General features: G+C 45.1%; 1 protein-coding gene across 4 annotated transcripts in view; it reads left to right on the top strand.

The window, feature by feature from the left end:
* DCUN1D4 (defective in cullin neddylation 1 domain containing 4) overlaps positions 1-20,151 on the top strand; it is an 81,349-nt gene that overhangs the window by 7,828 nt on the left and 53,370 nt on the right. For 2 of the 4 annotated variants that reach the window (XM_059923033.1, XM_059923031.1), the window contains exon 1: positions 3,386-3,540. The exons of 1 other annotated variant lie outside the window; for it this stretch is intronic. In XM_059923033.1, the coding sequence (XP_059779016.1) occupies positions 3,516-3,540 (25 nt within the window). In that variant the 5' untranslated portion in view covers positions 3,386-3,515. Of the gene's footprint in view, positions 1-3,385; positions 3,541-4,614; positions 4,665-20,151 lie in introns of those variants that run through there. One more of the 4 variants, XM_059923034.1, reaches the window with a different exon arrangement.

The following is a 20,151-nucleotide window of genomic DNA, read 5'->3' as shown; positions in this document are numbered from 1 at the left end:
AATTATTAACTTTTTTCTCCAAGGATATGAATATAAATGCACAGAAGCATAACATTATTATCTCAGTAGACATCCCCACAGGGATCGAGTGATTTGGGAATGCTACCAATGAGAAAAAATAGAAATGTATTATATATTAAAAAAATTCCATACTGAACTTCATAAAAAAGAAGGCAATATTCCAGCTCTGAAGTACAGAATTTGAAGTAGATTGATATAATAACTTTCAAATGGAAAGGGAGAGTTGTCTACCCACCTTTGGAATTTGAAGCCTTGCTAATTGGACAGTGCAGTGCAGGGGAAAGACCTGGTCTAGGAGTTGGGATACCTGAGTTTAATTAATGCTTTGCTATTAACTAGCTGAGTGACTTCGACTACATGTTTAGCTCTTTTGGACCTTAAGTTTCATATTCCTAAAATGAGGAAGTTGGATTTGATAATCTCCAAAGTTCCTTTGAGATCTAAAATTACACCTTACAGTCAACATTCAGTTCACTTTGAGGAAGAGTTAACTAGTGCCTACTATTTGAAAGCACTGTACTAGGTGCTAGGGACATAAAGATAAATACAACAAGCTTCCTACCCTCAAAGGTTTATAATCTTATAGATTATTAAAATGACAGGGTAATATTTGCAGAATATTATGCAGTCATTTAATTATACCTGTTTTATTACTCATAACACATGTGGGGCAGGGAGGCTTAGCAGACTATGAGCTTTGCCTCTCAATCCTCAGGCTATAGCCGACTCACTAGAAAGATCTGAGTAAATTACTTTCTACATCGGTTTTTTTTCTTTGAAAATAATCATACTGACCCTGAAAGTGATGCTGGAAAATAACAAAGGTTGTATATTCTATAAATTTTTATGGACCGCATGTGCCAGAGGAGTGTTGGGTGCTGGGGCAAAACAGCTGGCAGGTACCTCATGTAGATTAACCATTATATACATTATTATACAGTTTGCTGCAAATAAATCAATATAGCAAATGACTACCTAAAATTAATTGTGGCCTTATTTTAATTTGGAGGTCTCAAGAAACAAGTCCATTTCTGTGCAAAATAATGTGTCTCAGCCCTTGAAGTACCATGATAAGCAGTAAAATGCCATACAAATATTACATATACAAAATATTATAAACTTGTATAAACTATAAATGTTTCCTAGATGTAGAATAGGTTGAAAACACAAATGGGGTAAAGAATGCAGGAGCAGTTTTTCTGCTCAGACTAAGGACAGACATGCTGACAATTAGATCTGCCCCAAAAGATCTAATTTTTTTTTCAAAAGTAAGGGGTGGTGGGGGGAATCAGTGGGCCTCTCTTTTATTTGGCGACAAGCAAGTGCAAGAAAGTTCATCTGTAATTTGTTCAGTTATCTATCTTTTGCACATCTGCGTTCTGGCCGGAAGGGACTTTGAGGTTTTTCTGCAGCACATGAGCATCAGCGGGCTCTATCCTCTTATAGTAGTTCTTCTTCGTCTCAATAATCTCAAAGCCAAACTTTCTGTAGAAGTCAATTGCAGACTCATTGCTGATCTGGACATGCAGATAGATGTTGTCAAAAGTGCCATCTTTTTCATCATCTTTCCAAGATGTTTAAGACATGATTTGACATTTTAGTTCCTATTCCTAGCCTTAGGTATGGTGCCAGACATCCTAGTGTCGTGATGTAAAGTCTCTTCTGATTCTGTGAATGAGCCACCCTACAGCATACTGCACCTACTGCAATATCATTGAAATAGGCAAGTATTTCAGAGTCCAGAGGTACCTACCCACCTCTGCAGGGCCCAGCTGATGCTCTGTCAGGTTAAAGGTCACCAATGATGAAATGAGATTTTTGTCTTGTCTGAACTGAACCTGAAGTGGATAAATCAGGTTCAATTCTGAGAATCTATGATTAGATGAAGTGATCCATAAGTGTTTGAATGACAGAAACATGATAGATATAAAATTATAAGGATGTAACTTATTAATGAGACATTAGGGATTAAGAGGGATGGAGTATATTACAAGGGGAGTGGTGTGGGACAGAGGAACTGGTTTCATCTTGTTCCTTCAAATATGTTGCTTTTAGCCGTAATATTTATGCCCTGATTTGAAACTTAAATTTCAGAACCCTGAAACCCAAAAGCCTTGGCTGTATAAGTCTAAAACAAAAACGACTGTTTTGTTACCGGTCGTTCTTAGTGTCATCCATCCTCTGAAGCAGGAGGGTGGATTGGCTCCGCTGCAGGATGGCGCAGGGCTTCTGCATATAGAGAAGCGGTGTTTGTGTGTTGTGGCTGGGATAGGATGGGGGCAGTCCTCCGTTAATATCTCAAAATATCATTCAGCTACAATAATATGGTTGAGTGTGATGAGTTGGTTTGAAAGCCTTAAGAAAAACTGGTCGGAACTCATGAAAATGGTGCGAATGGTCAGAAGTCACCTAAATTAACGCCTTCCTCTGCCAAATAACAGCCAGTTTTGTTTTTTGGACAGTTTCTTGGCGTTACTGACATATGCGCTTACGCTAATTGTCCTTTGAGGGCTGGTAACTTGGCCCCTGGACTCGCCGACATGCCAGACTGAGCCCGAAGCTCAGAGGGTGGCCCTGGGTTTCCTGCACGCGGTCTGGGGGGCGCACATTGTGTATCACCGACAATGCAGCATTCGAAGCCTTTAGAACAGCCCATTTGTCATGAAGGAGGAAGAAATGTGCTGTCTCTGGAAAAGAAGTGCATTTCGAAAACGAGGAGAAGACGGACTGTTGTACAAGAAAGAATTTGTTCCTCACCAGAGGGTTTGCTGGAAATGAAGACGCGGCGATGCTTTATCCAGTTTCTAGCTGTACGAAACGGCTAGCTAAGTCCCAGTCCAAGTTCGGCGCGGACTGGGCTCCTGCAGAGAGCCGCTCGGAGGCGTGGAGACAAGCAGGAGACTCCGACGCGCCGCGCCAGGCGCGAGGGAAGAGCTGATTCCCCTACTCTGTGCAGCGGGATGCAAGCCGCCCCAACTGCTCTTCCCCTTCTCGGTTCTTCGGGAAACACTTCGCATGCTTTGTTTCAGATGTCGACCCGTCTTTCTCGGTTGGTCTACAGCTCCACCAATCCCGCCCGCCACAGGGCGGGGCTTCAGGGTCAAGGTGGACCAATTCCCCAGCCTCGCCCCTACACGCGCTTTCGGACCCCCGGGGCTGAGTGACAGTGGTCGGGGCCAACCTGCTCTCCCAGAACGTGGCCTCCGCCAGGGGCGTTAGGGAATGAGGCGTCGGGGCCAATCGCATTGGACCTCGGGGGGCGGGGCCTCTTTGCCAGCTCCAGACCGGCGCTCTCCGTACTCCTTTTGTCAAATGAGAGATGAGGAGGGGCGGTCGCTCAGTCAAGGTTCAGCCAGTGGAGGAGGAGAGGTGGGCGGGCCGGGAGTGCCTGGCGGCGGGTCCTCAGCTCCCAGCCGAGGTGCGGCGAGCCGGTGGGGGGACCGCGAGGCGAGCGCGGGAGCCTGGGCGGCGATCGCGGTGTGAGCTACCCGAAAATGCACTCGGATGCCGCCGCTGTCAGTGAGTAACAGAGAGCTAGCCGGCCGGGACCGGGCGGCTGCCAACACTCTCCGCTTATCTCCCACAGTCCCCGCTCTGCGCCTCCTGTCCCAAAACGCACCGGGAGCCCCTGCCCGGGAGCCACCCCTTCTCCTCCCGGGGCCGGGGCGGGCGGTGACGCTGCGGGCGGCGCGGGGCGGGGGCGGGCGTGGGGGGAAGGGGCCGGCCTGTCGGGGGAGGGCGGAGGTGAGGGGGGTGGGGACTGGCTCCATTTCAGTGTTGGGGGAAGGGGGGGGCGGGACGTGCGATGAAGGGCCGGGACCAGAGTGTCCCGGGTGAATGGAGGTGGAGGCGGCGGCGGGCGCTAGCGAGCAGGGCTGGGGGTTGGCACCGGCGGCGGGGGAGAGAGAGAGAGCGAGCGAGCGGGGCGCAGGGGTGAGGATTTCCTAGGGGCCGAGCGGTGCGGGCGGCTCCGTGAGAAAGGCGGGTGAGTGCTAGGGGAGCGCGGGGGCGGGGACAATGGGAAGAAGGGCTGGATGGTGGGGGTGGGGGGGAAACAATGGGGTGGGGGATTGGGGGCAGCGGCCGTGCGGGGCAGGAGGGCGGGCGAGGAGATGAGGGCTGATGTAATGGGAAAGCGAATGGTGGGAGGGATTGAGGTGTGATGGGATAGTTGGGGAGTCCGGCGGGCGGGAGGGCCTTAGGAAGCGTGGAGGGGTAACTGGGAGTGGTGAGAGGAGGCAGACGTGGGGGTAATAGGATGGAGCAGGTGTTGGGAAGATAGGGTAATTGGGAGTGGAGAGGAAGAAGGTGGGGAGGGTTTGGGGTGACGGGATGGAGGTAGGGGTAGAGGAGGTGCAGTGGGGGTGAAGAGCTGGTTGGGAGGGAAGGGAGGTTGGGAGGGGCCGGGGCAGGGGTAAAACTGTCTTGTCCAGATTCGGTCCGCGTGGGGCTGGGGGGGAAGGTGTCAGACTACGCGTTTGGGGGAGGTGTATCCTCCCCCGGATTAGGGCCGGGTTCCTTGAGGGGGAGCTCTGAGGTTTGGGGTGCTTAGAGAGGAGGGGGCGGGGCTGAGGTGGAGGGGGCGGGGGAGGTGCCCAGAGGTTGGCGCTGGCCGCGGTTTCCCCCGAGCGGCGGGAAGCGAGGTCAGCGCTGGCGCGGGCTCTGGCTGCGGGAGTGGGAGGCGGGGCAGGGGAGCGGGCTGCGGGTTTTCCGTGGCGGGAGCCGGAGGGGTCGGGCCCTGGAGGCCAGGAGCGTGGGGCGGAGGGTGGTCCCTGGCGGTCCGTGGATTTGGCAGTCTGTGACGCAGTTGTCTAATTTCTGGTCGTCAGGTGTGGAGGCTGGTGGCTCGGGACCCGCTTCCCTGCCGGGAGGGCCGGACCACAGGCCCCGCGCAGCGCCCGCGGGGCGCGACCTCTCCCAGCCTTGCGGAGAAGGCGTTTTAGGGGTTTCCTTTAGGGTCTGGCTCCAGTCGCCGGGTGTGAGGGGAAAGGCAGTCCCGCGGAAAGGGGAAAAGCAGTCCTGCGGAATTCTGGGACTTGTAGTCCGGGCCGCGGTTGGGTTGGATGCACGTGGGTAACTGTGGAAACGAGTCCCAGAATGCAGCGCGCCCCTCGGAGCTTCCCAGCTCTGCCAACTCGTGCTTTATTCCCCGCGGACCCGAGCGCGCTCTAGGGCGGTGCTCCTGTCCCCTGGGACCTTCTCCCTGTGTCAGCGGCTGGGGGAGAACCAAGCCAGACGCAGTCCTTTCGTACTTAGGGTCTTGATCCCCGAGTTGACTGTTTCCCTCTGCGTTTGGTGGCCTTACTTGTAGAATAAATGCTTGGTTTTGAACCATCTAGTACGTAGGTTGTGGAAAAACATTCAAGATGCAACACAATCTAAAGCAGCGCTTACGGTGGTGTATATTTGTGGCATCCAGTGTATATAAACACTAGGTTAAAATGTTCCGTCTTAGACAAATCTGGGAATGCAATGGAGACACATGTAAACCTTGTGAAGATAGTATAAATTATGTGTTTGTAGTTCTTGGGCTGTTTAGATTGCCAAAGGATAAGGGAACTTTTGGAAAAAAGATGGTCTTGAAATGAATTGACTGTTGGAGGCGGCTTAATGGAATTGAGGGTGGACGTGGTCCCGTTCATTTAAGCCAGCCTGAAAATGTGAAGATGAGCGAAGGGAATATTTGATGTCTTCAGTTTTCAAAGAAGCATGGGAAGCAAATGAGACTAGAGAAAGGTAAACTCAGTGCAGGACCTTAAGAGGTTTCCATGTTTTTTCGTTTCTCTTCTTTAATATCAGAAACCATCCATTTAGACTGTAGACTCTCCAAACATCACATCCTTTGCCAGTTTTCTTTACCATTTATATGCGATGACTCCAAAACCTGTAATGATTAACTCAGAGATGACAGAGTATTTTTATGTGTTACATAGGGTATTTTGAAACTGTTGGTAGCATGGTCACTAGAAGAGTATTATGATGACCCTAATGATAAAAATTTTACCAAGAAGTCCAAAGATTTGGAAACTGTCTGGTATGGTTACAAATAAACTGAACTTGAGTACTTGTGTGATTTTATCAGGAAAAGATTTATATCTATTTTATATTTTACTTAAGCTTATGGTGAAATACCTAGGAAATCCTTTGTAATATGTAACATGGTCATGTTTGTTTGTTTTAATGTGCATGTATCACTGGAATTTGCTCTTGTAAAGGGTGAAGTGTATGAGGTTGAAAACAAGAGCTGTACAAGATGGTGTTTTTAAAGAAAATATTAGGCTAGTCATTTTTTTCCCTTTTCTTTTTTTTCAATTTCATCCCAAAGGGCAGGTGCCCTATACACACACATGACACTCCCTCTCCCCCAGCCCCCAAAACCTGGGTTCCTGTACATAATCACCTTATACTTTCTGCTCTGGTTTTTAGGCTCCTCTTTGATTTTTGGCCTTTGGGGAGGTTCTGTGTTTTCTTATGAACAAAATTTTTTGACTGTTTTAAACAGATGGTTCCAACTTAATGATGGTTCGACTTTACAATGGTGCTAAAGCAATATGCATTTGATAAAAGCTGTACCTCGAATTTTGGATTTTGATCTTTTCCCAGACTGGTGATGTATGATAACTCTCTTGATGCTGGGCAGCAAGCGGCGTCCAGTCAGACACAGCAGCTCCCAGTCAGACACAATACACTTATTACCATTTTGTACCCAGACAACCCTCCTGTTTTTCACTTTCAATACAGTTTTCAATAAATTACCTGAGGTATTCAACATTTTATTATAAAATAGGCTTTGAGTGAGATGATTTTACCCAAGTATATGCTAAGGTAATAAGAGTTCTGATCATGTTTAAGATAGGGTAGGCTAAGCGGTTATCTGTAGGTTAGGCATATTAAATGCATTTTCGACCTAGGATATTTTCAGTTTGCAATGGTCTTAACTCAGGGTAAGTGGAGGAGGATCTGTACTGGTAAGGATTTTCAGGTTATCTTGTCAATAACGTTGCCAGGAAAGAAAGCCCCTCATTTTCAACACTTCAGAGGATTTCTGTACTTTTACTCTTTCCTTCCTCAGTTCTTACCTCCAAGAATTACCCCTATTAACACTTGATCACATTTTTTTCAAATGTTATTTATCATTATATCCTTTTCTCTTTTCATCTTTAACTGCTCCCAGAAGCTCTTATTAGCTTATTGCTTGCTTCCTGACAATAATATATGCTTGCATTTTTCTCATCTCAATAATAACAGTCTTGCTTAGTCAGCAGTGTAAAAATCATGGTTTCAGAAACTGACCTCATGATGACTTTTGTTGTATCAGTTAGGATGCCTCTGGCAAATAACAATACTCAATCAAAAATGGCTTAAGTAGTAGAACTTATTATTGTTAGCAAGAAGTTTAGCGATAGATGGTTCTAAGGCTGGTGCAGAGTCCTAATGATGTCTTAAGAATGTAGGCTCTTTGTATACTTTTTTCCTTTCTTCTTAGTATTTGGTTTATCAAGAGCCTCAGGCTCATTGCCTCATGTTTGCCATATGGTTGCTGCAGCACCAGACATCATGCCTTTGTAAGAAAAGGAGGGAAGGAACATACTTCCTTACAGTTCCCTCCTAACAGAGTGGAGTTTTTTTCTCACCTTGGCGACTTCCCCTTTAGTCTCACTGGGTAGAATTGACCTCCTGCCACTGCTAGTTGTGAGGGAGGTGGAGAAAGTGAAAGTCTGGCATTTTCAGCTTCTCTTGTGGGATGTGGACTTTGCTAGGGTGGAAGAAGGGTGAGGAGAGTGCTCTGGGTTGGTAGCCTGCAGTTATTTCCCTGAATCAGCTACTTTGTCCAATTGTCTCTGGCTTGGACTCAGTTTTTTTTACCTGTTGATTTATTTTCTGTTTCATTCTAAAATAGAGGTGACTTACTAAATATAGATAAAATTCTGTCGAGAGAAAGAAAATATAGATTTACAGGCTACACATAAATGCTTGCCATATGTTAGAAATGGGCCATATATTTGGCTCTGAGCTTCCTAGTAGCCAAAATAAAGAGGAAAACAAGACCAATTAATTTTATTCATTTGGTTAATGAAACTGCAGTTCATTTAATAACCCAAGCTGGAAGCTTAGACATTCCTCATCCTCTCTTTCCCTGGTCAGTAGCGAGAGAGAGGCTGTATCTCTTCCCATGCCTGTCCTTTCTTTTCCATACCTATTGCCATTGTCCTAGGTCTGATCCATTCTTTCTTATATTGTAATAACCAGTACTCCTTTTGCCAGGCTCAGCCTCCTTTTTATCCTCTCCATCACCAGTTGCATATCTTTGTCCTTATGATCCCCCTACCCCAAAACCTCAGAGTCTCCTAGTTGCTTACTGAAATAGACTCCTCAGAAGCTGGGGTTGAACCTGTTCTGTAGTTTAAGCTCAGTTTTGAATTCCCCCAGCACTGCTCCCTCCCCACTGCCTTCAGTGCTACTTCTGTGGAAGTTCTGTGTTCCTTGTTCCCTCTCTCGAAGGCTCTCTCCTTCCACTGAATCTCCAAAGACTGTTTACTTCTATTCTCAGTTTTATCTTATTTAACAGTAGCTGCTTGTTTACTTATTTGTCCCCCCACCAATTAGATGATAAGCCCCCTGAGATCTGGGACTGTGTCTTACTTAGTCACCACTTTATGGTCCAGCAGAATGCCTCGCTTAGGACCTCAAATATGTAATAAATTGAACTTAAATGGTCAACTCTTGAGCAGTTAGTGAATTATCTGGAAAATTTTAATGTTTCCTCCTGCTATCCTGCATGTTTCCGAGGTGTCTTTCATTGTCTTTAGATTTTTCTTCCAGGCATACAAACTTCCGCTTATTCATTCTATGCCCTCTTTTGACCAAGTTGTCCTATGCAAACCAATTTAAGTAATATATATGTTTAAATACATGCAGATACCAGTTTTGAAGAATGTCTGTGGCATGGAGCAGTTCTCGGAGGGAGCGGAGTGCTGGTGATATGCTGAGGGGCCGAGAGCAAGCGTGCATGTGACAGTACACGCGTCTGCTTCTGACCTGGTGTGTAACAGGCTGCCCAGGTGGGGAAAGCTTGGGCAGGGCTTGGACGGCCTGGATGTGTCTGTTTTTCCCCTCTTCTTGTTTCATGACCAGATTCTGGTCCAAAGGGCTTATTTCTTAATGTTAACAATACATTGAGCTCACTAAAGGCTTGCTTTCTTTAGAAAGTGAACTATGTTAGTTGGAGGTGAAGTTTCTGAGCCTCTGACATTAATGCTAACATCTCTTCATAGGTGGTCAGCTTAAATTAGAGTTAATAGCTTTTCACAGCTTATTCTTTTTTCTTATTCTGAGATTCAAGTTAGAAGTACCTCTTGAGAGTTATTCTTTTAAGCAGAATGTACATTTAAAAATATTTGTGGCTATAAAAGAGGCTATAATTTGTGGCTTATGTTTTAAATAGAAAAAGTATTGAAATACATTTTAAATAGAATCATATATTTTAGCAATCGTTGCATGACTGTTTCAGATCTAAGGATCTTTTTTCTATCATGTTCAGTATTCTAGTAGTCAAAGTATCTGCTACTTTAGATTTTAATTGTTTTTCTTTTAATCAGGAGATACCTTTAATGAGTTATTTTCAATCTAGGAAGGTAGGCTTGTAGTTTTTGAAACTACTAATTAATATATTGAGTAAAACACTAAATGATGCAGAAAAAGATCCCCACCCACCCCAAATAACATTACCTCTGGGTATGATTTTTTTTAGTTCCATCTTTGAGGATTTTTTCCTTGTGAATATTTTTTGAAAACCTTTCATTACTTGCTGGCTGTATCAGTAGTACTTGCAGAGATGGTGTGTCATCCGTCTGTGTCCGTGATGGCCTTTGCCAGTCGTCGGGGCCCAGGCTCTTCCTCTGATTGGGGAATTCTTACCATCAAAGGCAGAGCTGCCCAGATACAGCCACACCAGGGTGTGAATCTGAAACTGAAGGCAAGACATGGGAAGCAATTGGAAGTGCCTGGCGGCCTTTTACAGACGATGGACGGTGGTGACGGCTGCTTCTAGAGGCCGTGGGAGCTACAGCCCAGGCAGGTCCGGGCTGTGTCGGTGGTGCACTCTGCAGCATGCCCTTAGGCATTGTTTTGGTTGTACAGCTGATGTGCTTGGTGCTCTGGTTTTCCTAGAGAGTCTGTGAACTACCCAATAACCTTTAAAAAAAAAAAAATCGCTGTTCAAATAGCTAGTTGGTTTCTGATGCTCGCAACTAAGAATTCGGACAAATCCAACATCCAGACCCGTCATGGGTTGGTACTTGGCTGAGGCCCTTGTGGAGAAGAGCAGTGATCTGCCTTTCCACCCTGGTTGGACTCTGTTCAGAGTCCAAGAGTCCTGGCTCGAGGTGACCCAAAAGGCTAAAGGGGGGACACAGGCAGTGTCAGGGGGAGCTGCCTTTGCCAGTGGTCAGGCAGGACTCTGAGGCACGCATCAGTCACCCCACTGATCTCACCATGTGGAGCTCTTACTGCTGTCTTTGCCTGATTCCATCTTTGTCCCCCCGCCCCCTCCCCAAAATTCTTGAGAGTATTAGGTATGGAAATAATATTGGTAGAATGTTTATTTTGTTTAGCCAAAATTATATCTAATAGTCCTAATTGCTTTTTTAATTGACTTTATCGAGTATAATTTACATTCTGTAAAATTGTACCCATTTGATAAATACGTGTGTGTGTAACCACTACTATAATTAAGATATAGAATGGTTTCATTACCCCCTAAAGTTCCCTTGTATCCCCTTTCAGTCTGGACTTCTCTACCTCCCACCACAGTTTTTTTTTAAAGATTTTTTTGATGTGGACCATTTTTTTTAAAAGTCTTTATGGAATTTGTTACAGTATTGCTTCTGTTTTATGTTTTGGATTTTTTGGCCACAGAGGCGTGTGGGATCTTAGCTCCCCAACCAGGGATCGAACCCGCACCCCCTGCACTGGAAGGCGAAGTCTCAATCCCTGGACCGCCAGGGAAGTCCCCCACCACAATTTTTGGCCTTTAATATATATCATCTTAGGCCTCCTCTGTGTTAGTTGATGATTTGTCATTTTGCTGTTCATGGGGATAGTACAGTATAAAAAGGTGTAATAATCTCTCTCTGTCTTTTTACTGAACTGTTAAATCCAAAGACAAACTGTCAGTGCTGTATAAATTATAAATCTGGTAATTAATACTTTACCACATAGAATGGGCTTGAATTAGATGACTTGTTCCCTTGAAAGATTTTCTGGTGGATGGCTTTTCTTGCTTCTCTGTGGGCCAAAGGCATACAATGCTAGGTTTTGCTCCTTGGATACCACGATTTCTTTTCATTGTTATCTGGGTCAGGTTGAGAGGCAGGAAAGCATAGTAGTTAAGTGTGGGCCCTGGTTCTGGGTTCTGCCTCTGTTAGCTGTGTGACCGTGGATAAATTACTCAGCTACTCTGTGTAAGCTTCAGATTCCTCATGCATAAAAAATACCTCCTGTGTGGTATGGAGTTGGTCAGTCAACAGTGTTTATTGAACACCTACTATGTACCAGGCCGTCTTCTTCATCTGTCGTGAAGTTCCCCTTGCAGTGTGGAGGAAGATGCAGATAATAAGCAGATAAGTCATGTAGTATGTCAGATGGTGAGCAGTTCATTTGAGAAAACTCAAGCAGGGAAGGGCAGTGCACAGGTGCCCCTGTGTGTGCAGGGGGGAGAGGAGCAGAGCAGGGGACATTGTAATTTTACAAGGCTCGGTCAGGGAGGGCCTCACTGAGAGGCTTGTCAGACAAGACCTGATGGAGGTGAGGGGGCATTCCAGGGAGAGGGAACACAAACGCAGAGACTCTGAGGAGGGGAGCAAGGCTGTATTTGAGGAACAGCAAAGAGGCTGGTGTGCTTGGAGTGGAGCTGGGGATTGGGCAGAGAGAAAGAAGTAGGAGGCAAGATCAAAAGTGATCCTGAGGATTAAATTAGATAAAACACAAAGTATTTAGAGAAACGCTTGGCACTTTTCTAATGATTACTGTGTAATGACAATTTCTTCATTAGGCTTTAAAAGGAGACCCTTGAGAGGAAAACAGGTTATAAGAAAGAAAAGAAGCAAGTGAAGCATTGCCTCACTTAGTCACTCTCCAAACCTTTTTTCTCGCTGCTGGGTGCTGCTGTAACAACGTGACTGAGCCTGGTCCTCGTGTTTCAGGAGCTTCCCTCCAGCAGGCTTAGTGGTGGATGCAGAGAGGTCCTGGACAGTTGGAGTATGGGACAGGGCAAGGTTATGTGGATGCCCGGGGTGCTGTGGGAACAAATGGGGAGTCATTAAAATTAGACTTCAGGGAAGGCTTAGCTATTGTCATGTGGGTTTAGCTTTTGAAGTTTCATTACGTGAAGAAAAAGATGGGTGTGTGCCTGAGGGGTGAGGTGGGAGGGTGCTTTCCAAGCAGAGGGAACAGCCTGGCAATAGCATGGGCGTTGGATAGGCCAGAGCGAAGGGGGGCGAGGTGGAGGGATGGGCAGGAGCCACGTGGGAAGGGCTGGAAAGAGGCACCAGGGAGGGTTTATGAGTGGAAAGGAGGTGAGGGGAAAGAGAGAAGTTAGAGGAGGTGGGGCGTGGGGAGAGAAGAGGAACAAAGTGGGATGGGGAGGGGAGGGACTGACACATGTTTATACACAGTGATCATTCTTGGGCTCCTCCAGCTGCCGTGCCTGCGTTAACTCATGTAATCCTCGCCACAGCGCTCTGAAGTAGGTCATGTAGGTACTGTTATCATCCCCATTTTACAGATGAGGAAGCTGAGGTACAGAAAGGTTAACTAACCTTCTCAAGGTCACACAGCTGATAGGTGGTGAACTGAGATTCTAACTCAGGCATTCTGACTCCGGGGTTTAGGTTCCCACCACTGCCTGTGAAATAATACTCACTGTTTTATCTGTGCTTTTCATTTAATCCTTATGGTAACCTGGCAGGTATATTGGAATTCCATGTTTTGTCACTGTTATCTTTGTTTTGCAATTGGTTCTTTTCTTCTTGGAATGGGTCCCAACAGGATAAGGTCTAGGATGAATTCCTCCTTTCCCACTGCTCTTCTTCCCCTCATTTCTGCCATCTCACAATGACAGTGGGCATTTAAAAACGGATTCTCGCTGGGCAACTGATTGTGGCAAAGAAGAGTATTTCCATACTTTTTCTTTACTCACTAATGAAATAGTCATTTTTAGTCTTAGATTTTATTTTAAACAGACATTTGTATTAAGTACTTTTTAAACACATAATTTTTATATATAGGAGATACCTAACAACATTGCAGAAAAGCCAGAAAGCTTACCTTTCAGTAGAGCTACTAAGGTAGTTTTTGCGTAACATCTTTGAAATGATTCTCTTTCCTTTTCCTGTAGTTGAGGGTGGGTTTAAGTCTTTTTCCCCTTTAAGATCTCTTTCTACAGATTCCATTCCCAAAATTATTAGACCTCAGATTACTTGTTCTTAATTAAACAGGAAGCTGAGAAGGAGTGTTGTACATTCAAGTCCAGGCAACTGGCTATTGAAGTGAGAGTTTTAAAAACCTGTCCTCTTGTCATCCCTTCTGCCCCGTCTTTACTTTTTGATCTTCTGGGCTCAGTCTGTCTTAGTCTCTTCTATGTTGAATAATAATAGGGATTAAAATAATAAACCTTCATTAGTGCACAGTATGGGCCACCGCTGGGCTGAGTGCTTGGCATGCACCGTCTCAGGAGTCCTCACGAGCCCTTGTGAGGGGGGGCCTGCTGTTGTGGTCTAGTGAGGTTGGGTTATAGGCAGGGCCCTCAGCTAGGACGCCACAGAGCAGGGGCTCTAACCCAGGGCTTTCCGAGGCCAGAGCTGTACTCTTTACCCTAAATCTGGCCTCTCCTGACATTAGTGAGATGAGAGGGTGATTTTTACTCTGAGCGATGGGAGTGGACGGATCTGTGTTCCTCCGTGGGTAGGGTGGGGTGAAGGGAGTGAATCTAGGGCCCTGTGTACCTTGTCACAGTGGGAGAGCTGCCAGGCCGGCTGTCCTGAAGTGGCCGACTCCGTTGAGACGGCACCACCAGCAGGCACAGGCTGCGCAGTGGATGACGGGTGCTAGGTGGCATGCCGCCTGTCTTGGGCGGGTGGCTTCTTTCCCAGCCGCTTCTACAGGTCCTGTGAGAGTTAGGAGGAAAAAGCCAGCAGCAGTGGTGTGCTTGGATGGTTTTAACGTCAGATCTTGTGTTCAGTGAAAGCGCCGAGTCACCTGTGATGACCTGCTCCCATTCCTTGTCAGTTTTCCCCTTTCCATGCTCACCTTTTTGGCCCTGTGCCTTATAAATAGCAAATATTTATAGATGAGGAGAATGATATTAACACCTTCCTCACTGCTACTTTGCTTCATTTAGTTTTCACCTAGCTTTTTGACCTTGAAAAGCCTGGATCTTGATCTTTTCTTCATGCTGCAGGGCTTGCAGTGAATGAGTTGAACTGCCCTCTGGCCCGTGCTGAGGTTGTGATGTGGATATGGATTGGCTGCGGCAGGCTGGGGCTGGGGATCGAGGCGAGGGTGGAGACGGAACGCTCCTCTCCGGTTGCACTGTAGAGTCACCTGGACTGCTTGAGAAGCCTTTGACAACCCCACTCCTCTTTTTATTTAGTTGGTCTGGATTGGGGCCCGGGCCCTGGCAGTTATTCGCACTGCCCAGGTGACTCTGAGGTGCAGCGGCTGGATGAACGCTCAGGCGCTTCCTGTGTGCTCGGGGTTTGGTTTGGGCCGGGCGGCAGAGGACTCCAAAGCTGCGGCTGCCCCCCTCGGGCCCTGCCCTGGGCGGGGAGCACAGGCCACCCCGCTCGCCGCGCAAGTGAAGCGGAGTGGCGCGGAGCCGTGTGCCGGGCACCGTGCTGGGCACCTCGCAGCACGAGTTAGTTGGATCCTCACAGTGTCCTTAGGAGGCAAGCACTATTACCATCCATTTTATAGACCAAGAAATTCCTACTTCTGACAAGTTAGACAGGTGTGTGGTGTGAAGCTGACCCACGACCTGGCTTTTGGTTTTTTCCCAGTTGTGGAAAACTCGTTTCGGATCTTTGTGTTTTAATAATTTGGCCTCAAATGTGAATATGTTTGTTTTAACGAATGAGACGTGTACTTGTGCCATCTCACATAGCTAAATGACGATCAGTTGGTGTGCAGAAGTGTAAATTGGTGTCTGTAATCCCAGTTGAAAATACTACTTTTTATTTTATTTTTATTATTTATTTATTTATGGCTGTGTTGGGTCTTCGTTTCTGTGTGAGGGCTTTCTCTAGTTGCAGCGAGCGGGGACCACTCTTCATCGTGGTGCGCGGGCCTCTCACTGTCGCGGCCTCTCTTGTTGCGGGGCACAGGCTCCAGACGCGCAGGCTCAGCAGTTGTGGCTCACGGGCCTAGTTGCTACGCGGCATGTGGGATCTTCCCAGACCAGGGCTCGAACCCGTGCCCCCTGCATTGGCAGGCAGATTCTCAACCACTGCGCCACCAGGGAAGCCCCCAATACTACTTTTTATAGCGTCAAAAGTAGACTTCATTTTATGGTAGATTTTGTCTGTCAAGTTATTTTGAGATAAAACTCATTTCTAATGACCTTTTACTTAAAATTGCATTTTGTACTTGTCTTTTAAAATGACTTATACTCTGTATGCTTGAGCTCATGTATAGATCCTCCCTGACTTGTAAGCTGACCCCCTCTTTACACTCTGGCTTCTGTAACCTTCCAGGGTACTAAGCAAGTCGAATCTCAGCATTTTAAACGTGCTCCAGTCTCGCCATCGTAAAGCCCAAACTCAGCAGCCCCTCAGTCCCCCACCCGCACCCCAAAAGCCATTACTGATTTAGTTCTTCATTTTCATTGTCATCAGAATGCATTTATTAGTACATATCTGTGCATAGTTCTTATTAAAAATTTTTATACCTGAGAGCGTTGCTCACTGATTGACCACCTGGAGTTTTTAGCTCATAATAAAATACTTTCATGAATCTTTAGTGACAAGAGGAAAGAGGTGTAGTTAATAGAAATAATATAGGCGTTATGTACCTTTTCTGCACTATCTTTTCTCCAACAAAGAAAAAAAGAAGTTGGTAGGTTGTTTTAGATTTTACCAGTTTTAGTATCTTTTTATTTAATATTAAAGTTCTCTAATTTTGTGTGCTTGCTTATTAACAACCTTGGGTGGGAAATGCTGCTGCTTTTTACCCCTGATGGAGTATGAAGATACATGGACACTTGCTCCCATCAGAAATAAGCTAGAATGGAGAAAGGAGCTTTGGATTGGGAATTAGAAGATGTGAATTATCCCCAGCTTGGCCACAACTAGTTACCTGACCCTGCTTGGGCTAATTTTCATAGCTCAAGGAGAATTTTTGAGACTTGGACAAAAGGACATGAAATGTTGAGCTTCCCTCTCAGCACCTGAAAGCAATCTTGTTGGTTTTCCTCCCAGTACAATCACATTTGGTGTAGAGGTTAGTTCTAAAGTCCATATGTAAGGTGAAAATCACCTGTATTAAAAATATCACTGGAAATACTTTCAGAAGGTGCCCCTCATCAGAGGTTGTCTCCAGCACAGCAGTTCTTTCCTCTGGCATTAGGACAGGTCGCTGGCTCTTCAGCTGAGCGCCAGTTGCAGCAGCTGGCTTATGTTTAGGGACTGTGTTTTATGAAGAATACATTTCTTTAAATACTTGACTCATACAAGGTTGTGAGATCCACGTGGAAACTGAGCCGACCCAGTGACCGTCAGATTCCTGTTGCCCAGCTCCCACTCATGAAGTAGAGACCTCGAGGGCAGTTACCGGGACAATTGACTTTTCTTCTCTCTCCCTCTTCATTTTGCCAAGCAATTGAGTTGAATTTGTGTGAGTTGAATGTGGGTGTCCTGCAATCCCGTTGTACTCAGGATGTCTTCCCTCCACTTTTGCTGCCACAGTCCACCTTAAGACCCTAATCATTTCCCACCTCAGTCACTTCCAGTAGTCTTCATGAAAGGCCGCTCTAAATCCAGGCCACACACTCGCCGTAGGGAAGTCTATCTAAAAAACTGATTAAAACACTTTCATGGCACCCAGGCTCACAGCAGTGCTTCTCAGACTTCTCCACCAGCGTTCTGCTATGGCAGAATTAAGTACCCTCTGGATTCTGGGAGCGTAACTTGGTCTGGTGAAATTTCTTTCAAATTTTGTGCCATAGTCATTTTTTTGTTTTCATGTGAAACAGTTGTACATGAATTACCTTTGAGTAGGACTGATGCTGCTTGAGTGTGCCCTGTTTATCTGTTACATTTGCATACCCTCTGATGGTCCAATTGGAAATACAAGTCCTTAGGAGATTAAACTCTTAAGCAGGATTCAGAGCTGCCTTTTTCTGACCTTGCCTGCCTTTTGAGTCTCCTGATACCATGCTGCTTCTCACATATGAAGATCTAATGGTGTGAATGCACTGAAATACCCTGAACATATTGAATTTAAGTCTTGATGCCTTTGTACCTGCATTCATTTATTCCTTGAGTACTTTTTGAGCACCTGATGTTTCCCAGGTATTGCTTTAGGTACGAGGGATACAGCAGTGGACAGGAGCAAGCAAGTTCTGGCCTTTGTGAAGCTTACATTCTAATGCGAGAGGAAGATGACACACAAATATGACATATATCAGGAGGTACTAATGCCATAAAGAGAAGTAAAGCATGGTAAAGTGATAGTGAAGAAGGGGTCCTGTTTGTTGGGTCTGGCAAGGTTCTGTAAGAAGGTGATATTTCAGTGGCAACCTGATTAAGTGTGAGAGCAAGCCATGTTATTATTAGAGGAAAGAGTGCTCAACGCAACGAGAATAGCACGTGCAAAGGCCCTGAGGTAGGAGCATGCTTGGAGTGTTCACAGAATAGCAGGAAGCTCACTGCAATTGAGAAGAGTGAGCAAGGGGAAGATGAGTAAGAGATGAGATTGGGTACATGGGTAGAGGCGGAATGTGCAGAGAGAGCCCTGAGTCCATGATACGGACTTTTCTTTTGCTTTGGATGCCTTCCCCTTCCATGCTTTGGGTGAGGTTGAAATTAATTTTAATTTGTTCCACATGGTAGTTGGTTGCCCCTCTGTTTGCTAAATAATTATCTCTTGCCCATTGATTTGAAAAAAAAAGGCAAAAGATTTATTCGATCTGAAGAGAAACCAGAGTATTTCATTGATTTGAAATGCCAGTTAATCATATTAATTATATGTGTTTATACATACTTAAAAACATACAGACATGCTTGCAGGCATATATACAGACATATGTTTATTAGCTCTCTTCCGTTGATTTGTATTATAATTACTGTTATAATTACCTCTATACCAGGCATTGGCACACTACAGCCCCTGGCCCCAGTCAGGCCCACCACCAAGTTTTTATAAATAAAGTTTTATTGGAACACAGCCACACTCATTTGCTTGTGTATTGTTTATGGCTGATTTTGAGCTACAATGGCAGGGTAGTTGTAACAGAGGTCGGATGGCCCACAAAGCCTAAAATATTTAAGATCTGGCCCTCTGCAGAGAATTTACCAACCTCTGTTTTATATTATGTATTGTCTGATAGGGCAAGTTTTTCCTCATTCTTCTTTTTCAACAATTTCTTGGCAAGTCAAGCACGTTTGTTCTTTTCAGATGAACTTTAGAATCAATCTGCCAAGCTTGCCCGACTCCCTTCCTTTTCCCCCACCTCTTTTTTGGGGTGGGGAAGTGGGAGGCAGGGAGAATAGGAATTTGACTGCATTTAATTTGTACTTCAGTAAAAGGCGAAGTGATCGCCTTACAATACTGGGTCTTTCCATTCCAGGAATATAATATCTCTGCATTTTTGTCTTTCAGGAAGCTTTCATTGTTTCTTCATTTGGTTGTTGCATGTTTAAGTTTATTCCTACATGTATTATTGCTTTTCATTGCTGTTATAATTAAGATCACCTCCCAGCTATATTTAACAAATGACTATTTATGTCATAAAAGAAAGGTTTGGATTTTTATGTATTTAAATTGTTTCTGACCCTCTTACGGAAGTAAACTCCTGTTAGGACTGTTAATTCTGAAATTTGATTCTTTTGGTTGATGGTCATTGTCTGAACTTACCAATAATTGTTTTATTTCTAATATTTATGTCTCTGCCTATATTGTGGGATTCTATACTGAGAGTAGTTTGGGGGAAGTGAATTTTGACTCTCATTGGCGTTCACTTTCTTCTATTATGTAGGTCACAGCAAATAGTAATTATAAAAAAACCCAAACAAACAAACCAAAAAAAACCCCAGAAAACTTTCTGCCCAGTCAGCATTTGTTGATCATTTTTAAGAATGCCCAGAAGATAATTTAGGCAGACCATTTTTCAAGCAGGCTGTGCCTTTCTGCAGAGCCTTTAGTCGCTTTTAATACAGAATGTGGGGTTCGCATGTCACACAGGAGAGTCAAACCCAGTGACTACTTTACTGTGGAGGGCCTTTTGATCATGGACTAAAGTTGACTTAACCAAGCATTTATACTTTGGAATTAAAATATGAGCAGAAGGAGATTTTATGAATGAGTTAGTACTTTCTTAAATATGTTCTCTGTAAAGCATTTGATCTTTATCCTTAACATCTATTCCTTAAGGATGTGAAATCTATTTTAGATTTCAAGGTCTGTTACTTGCCCTGAGCACTGAACAGATGAACCGTAAATTCAATATGTGTTAACCTTTGTGGATTTATCTTTTAATGCCATTTTGGTCTTTTTGTCCTGAATTTGTGTCTACTCCCCAGCTTCTTACCTTGGTGAAACTAAAGAAGAACTATTCTGTTCGTGCTGCTGTTCCTTTTCATTTTCCCTTTTTTTTTGGTGAAGCGATGATGAGGTGGTTATGGTAGTAGATGCTGGATATGGAAATAGAGAATTGCTGACATGTATTATGTGACTTGTGAAATGAACCTTGTTGCTTGTGTTGTCTGTAAAGTGAAACTTCATGTATAGAACCTGATCTTAAATGCTTTTGTGTATTTTTTCCCACTGTTGAGATGATCTTCCACCATCATTATGAACGTCAGTTGGTGGTATATGAATATAGATAGAAAGCCATCACACACAGTAGAGATGTATCAG

This window comes from Balaenoptera ricei, chromosome 5 (genome assembly GCF_028023285.1).
Source record: "Balaenoptera ricei isolate mBalRic1 chromosome 5, mBalRic1.hap2, whole genome shotgun sequence".
In the NCBI taxonomy this organism is placed as follows: domain Eukaryota; kingdom Metazoa; phylum Chordata; class Mammalia; order Artiodactyla; family Balaenopteridae; genus Balaenoptera; species Balaenoptera ricei.
This window is presented reverse-complemented; position numbering and strand designations above follow the sequence as displayed.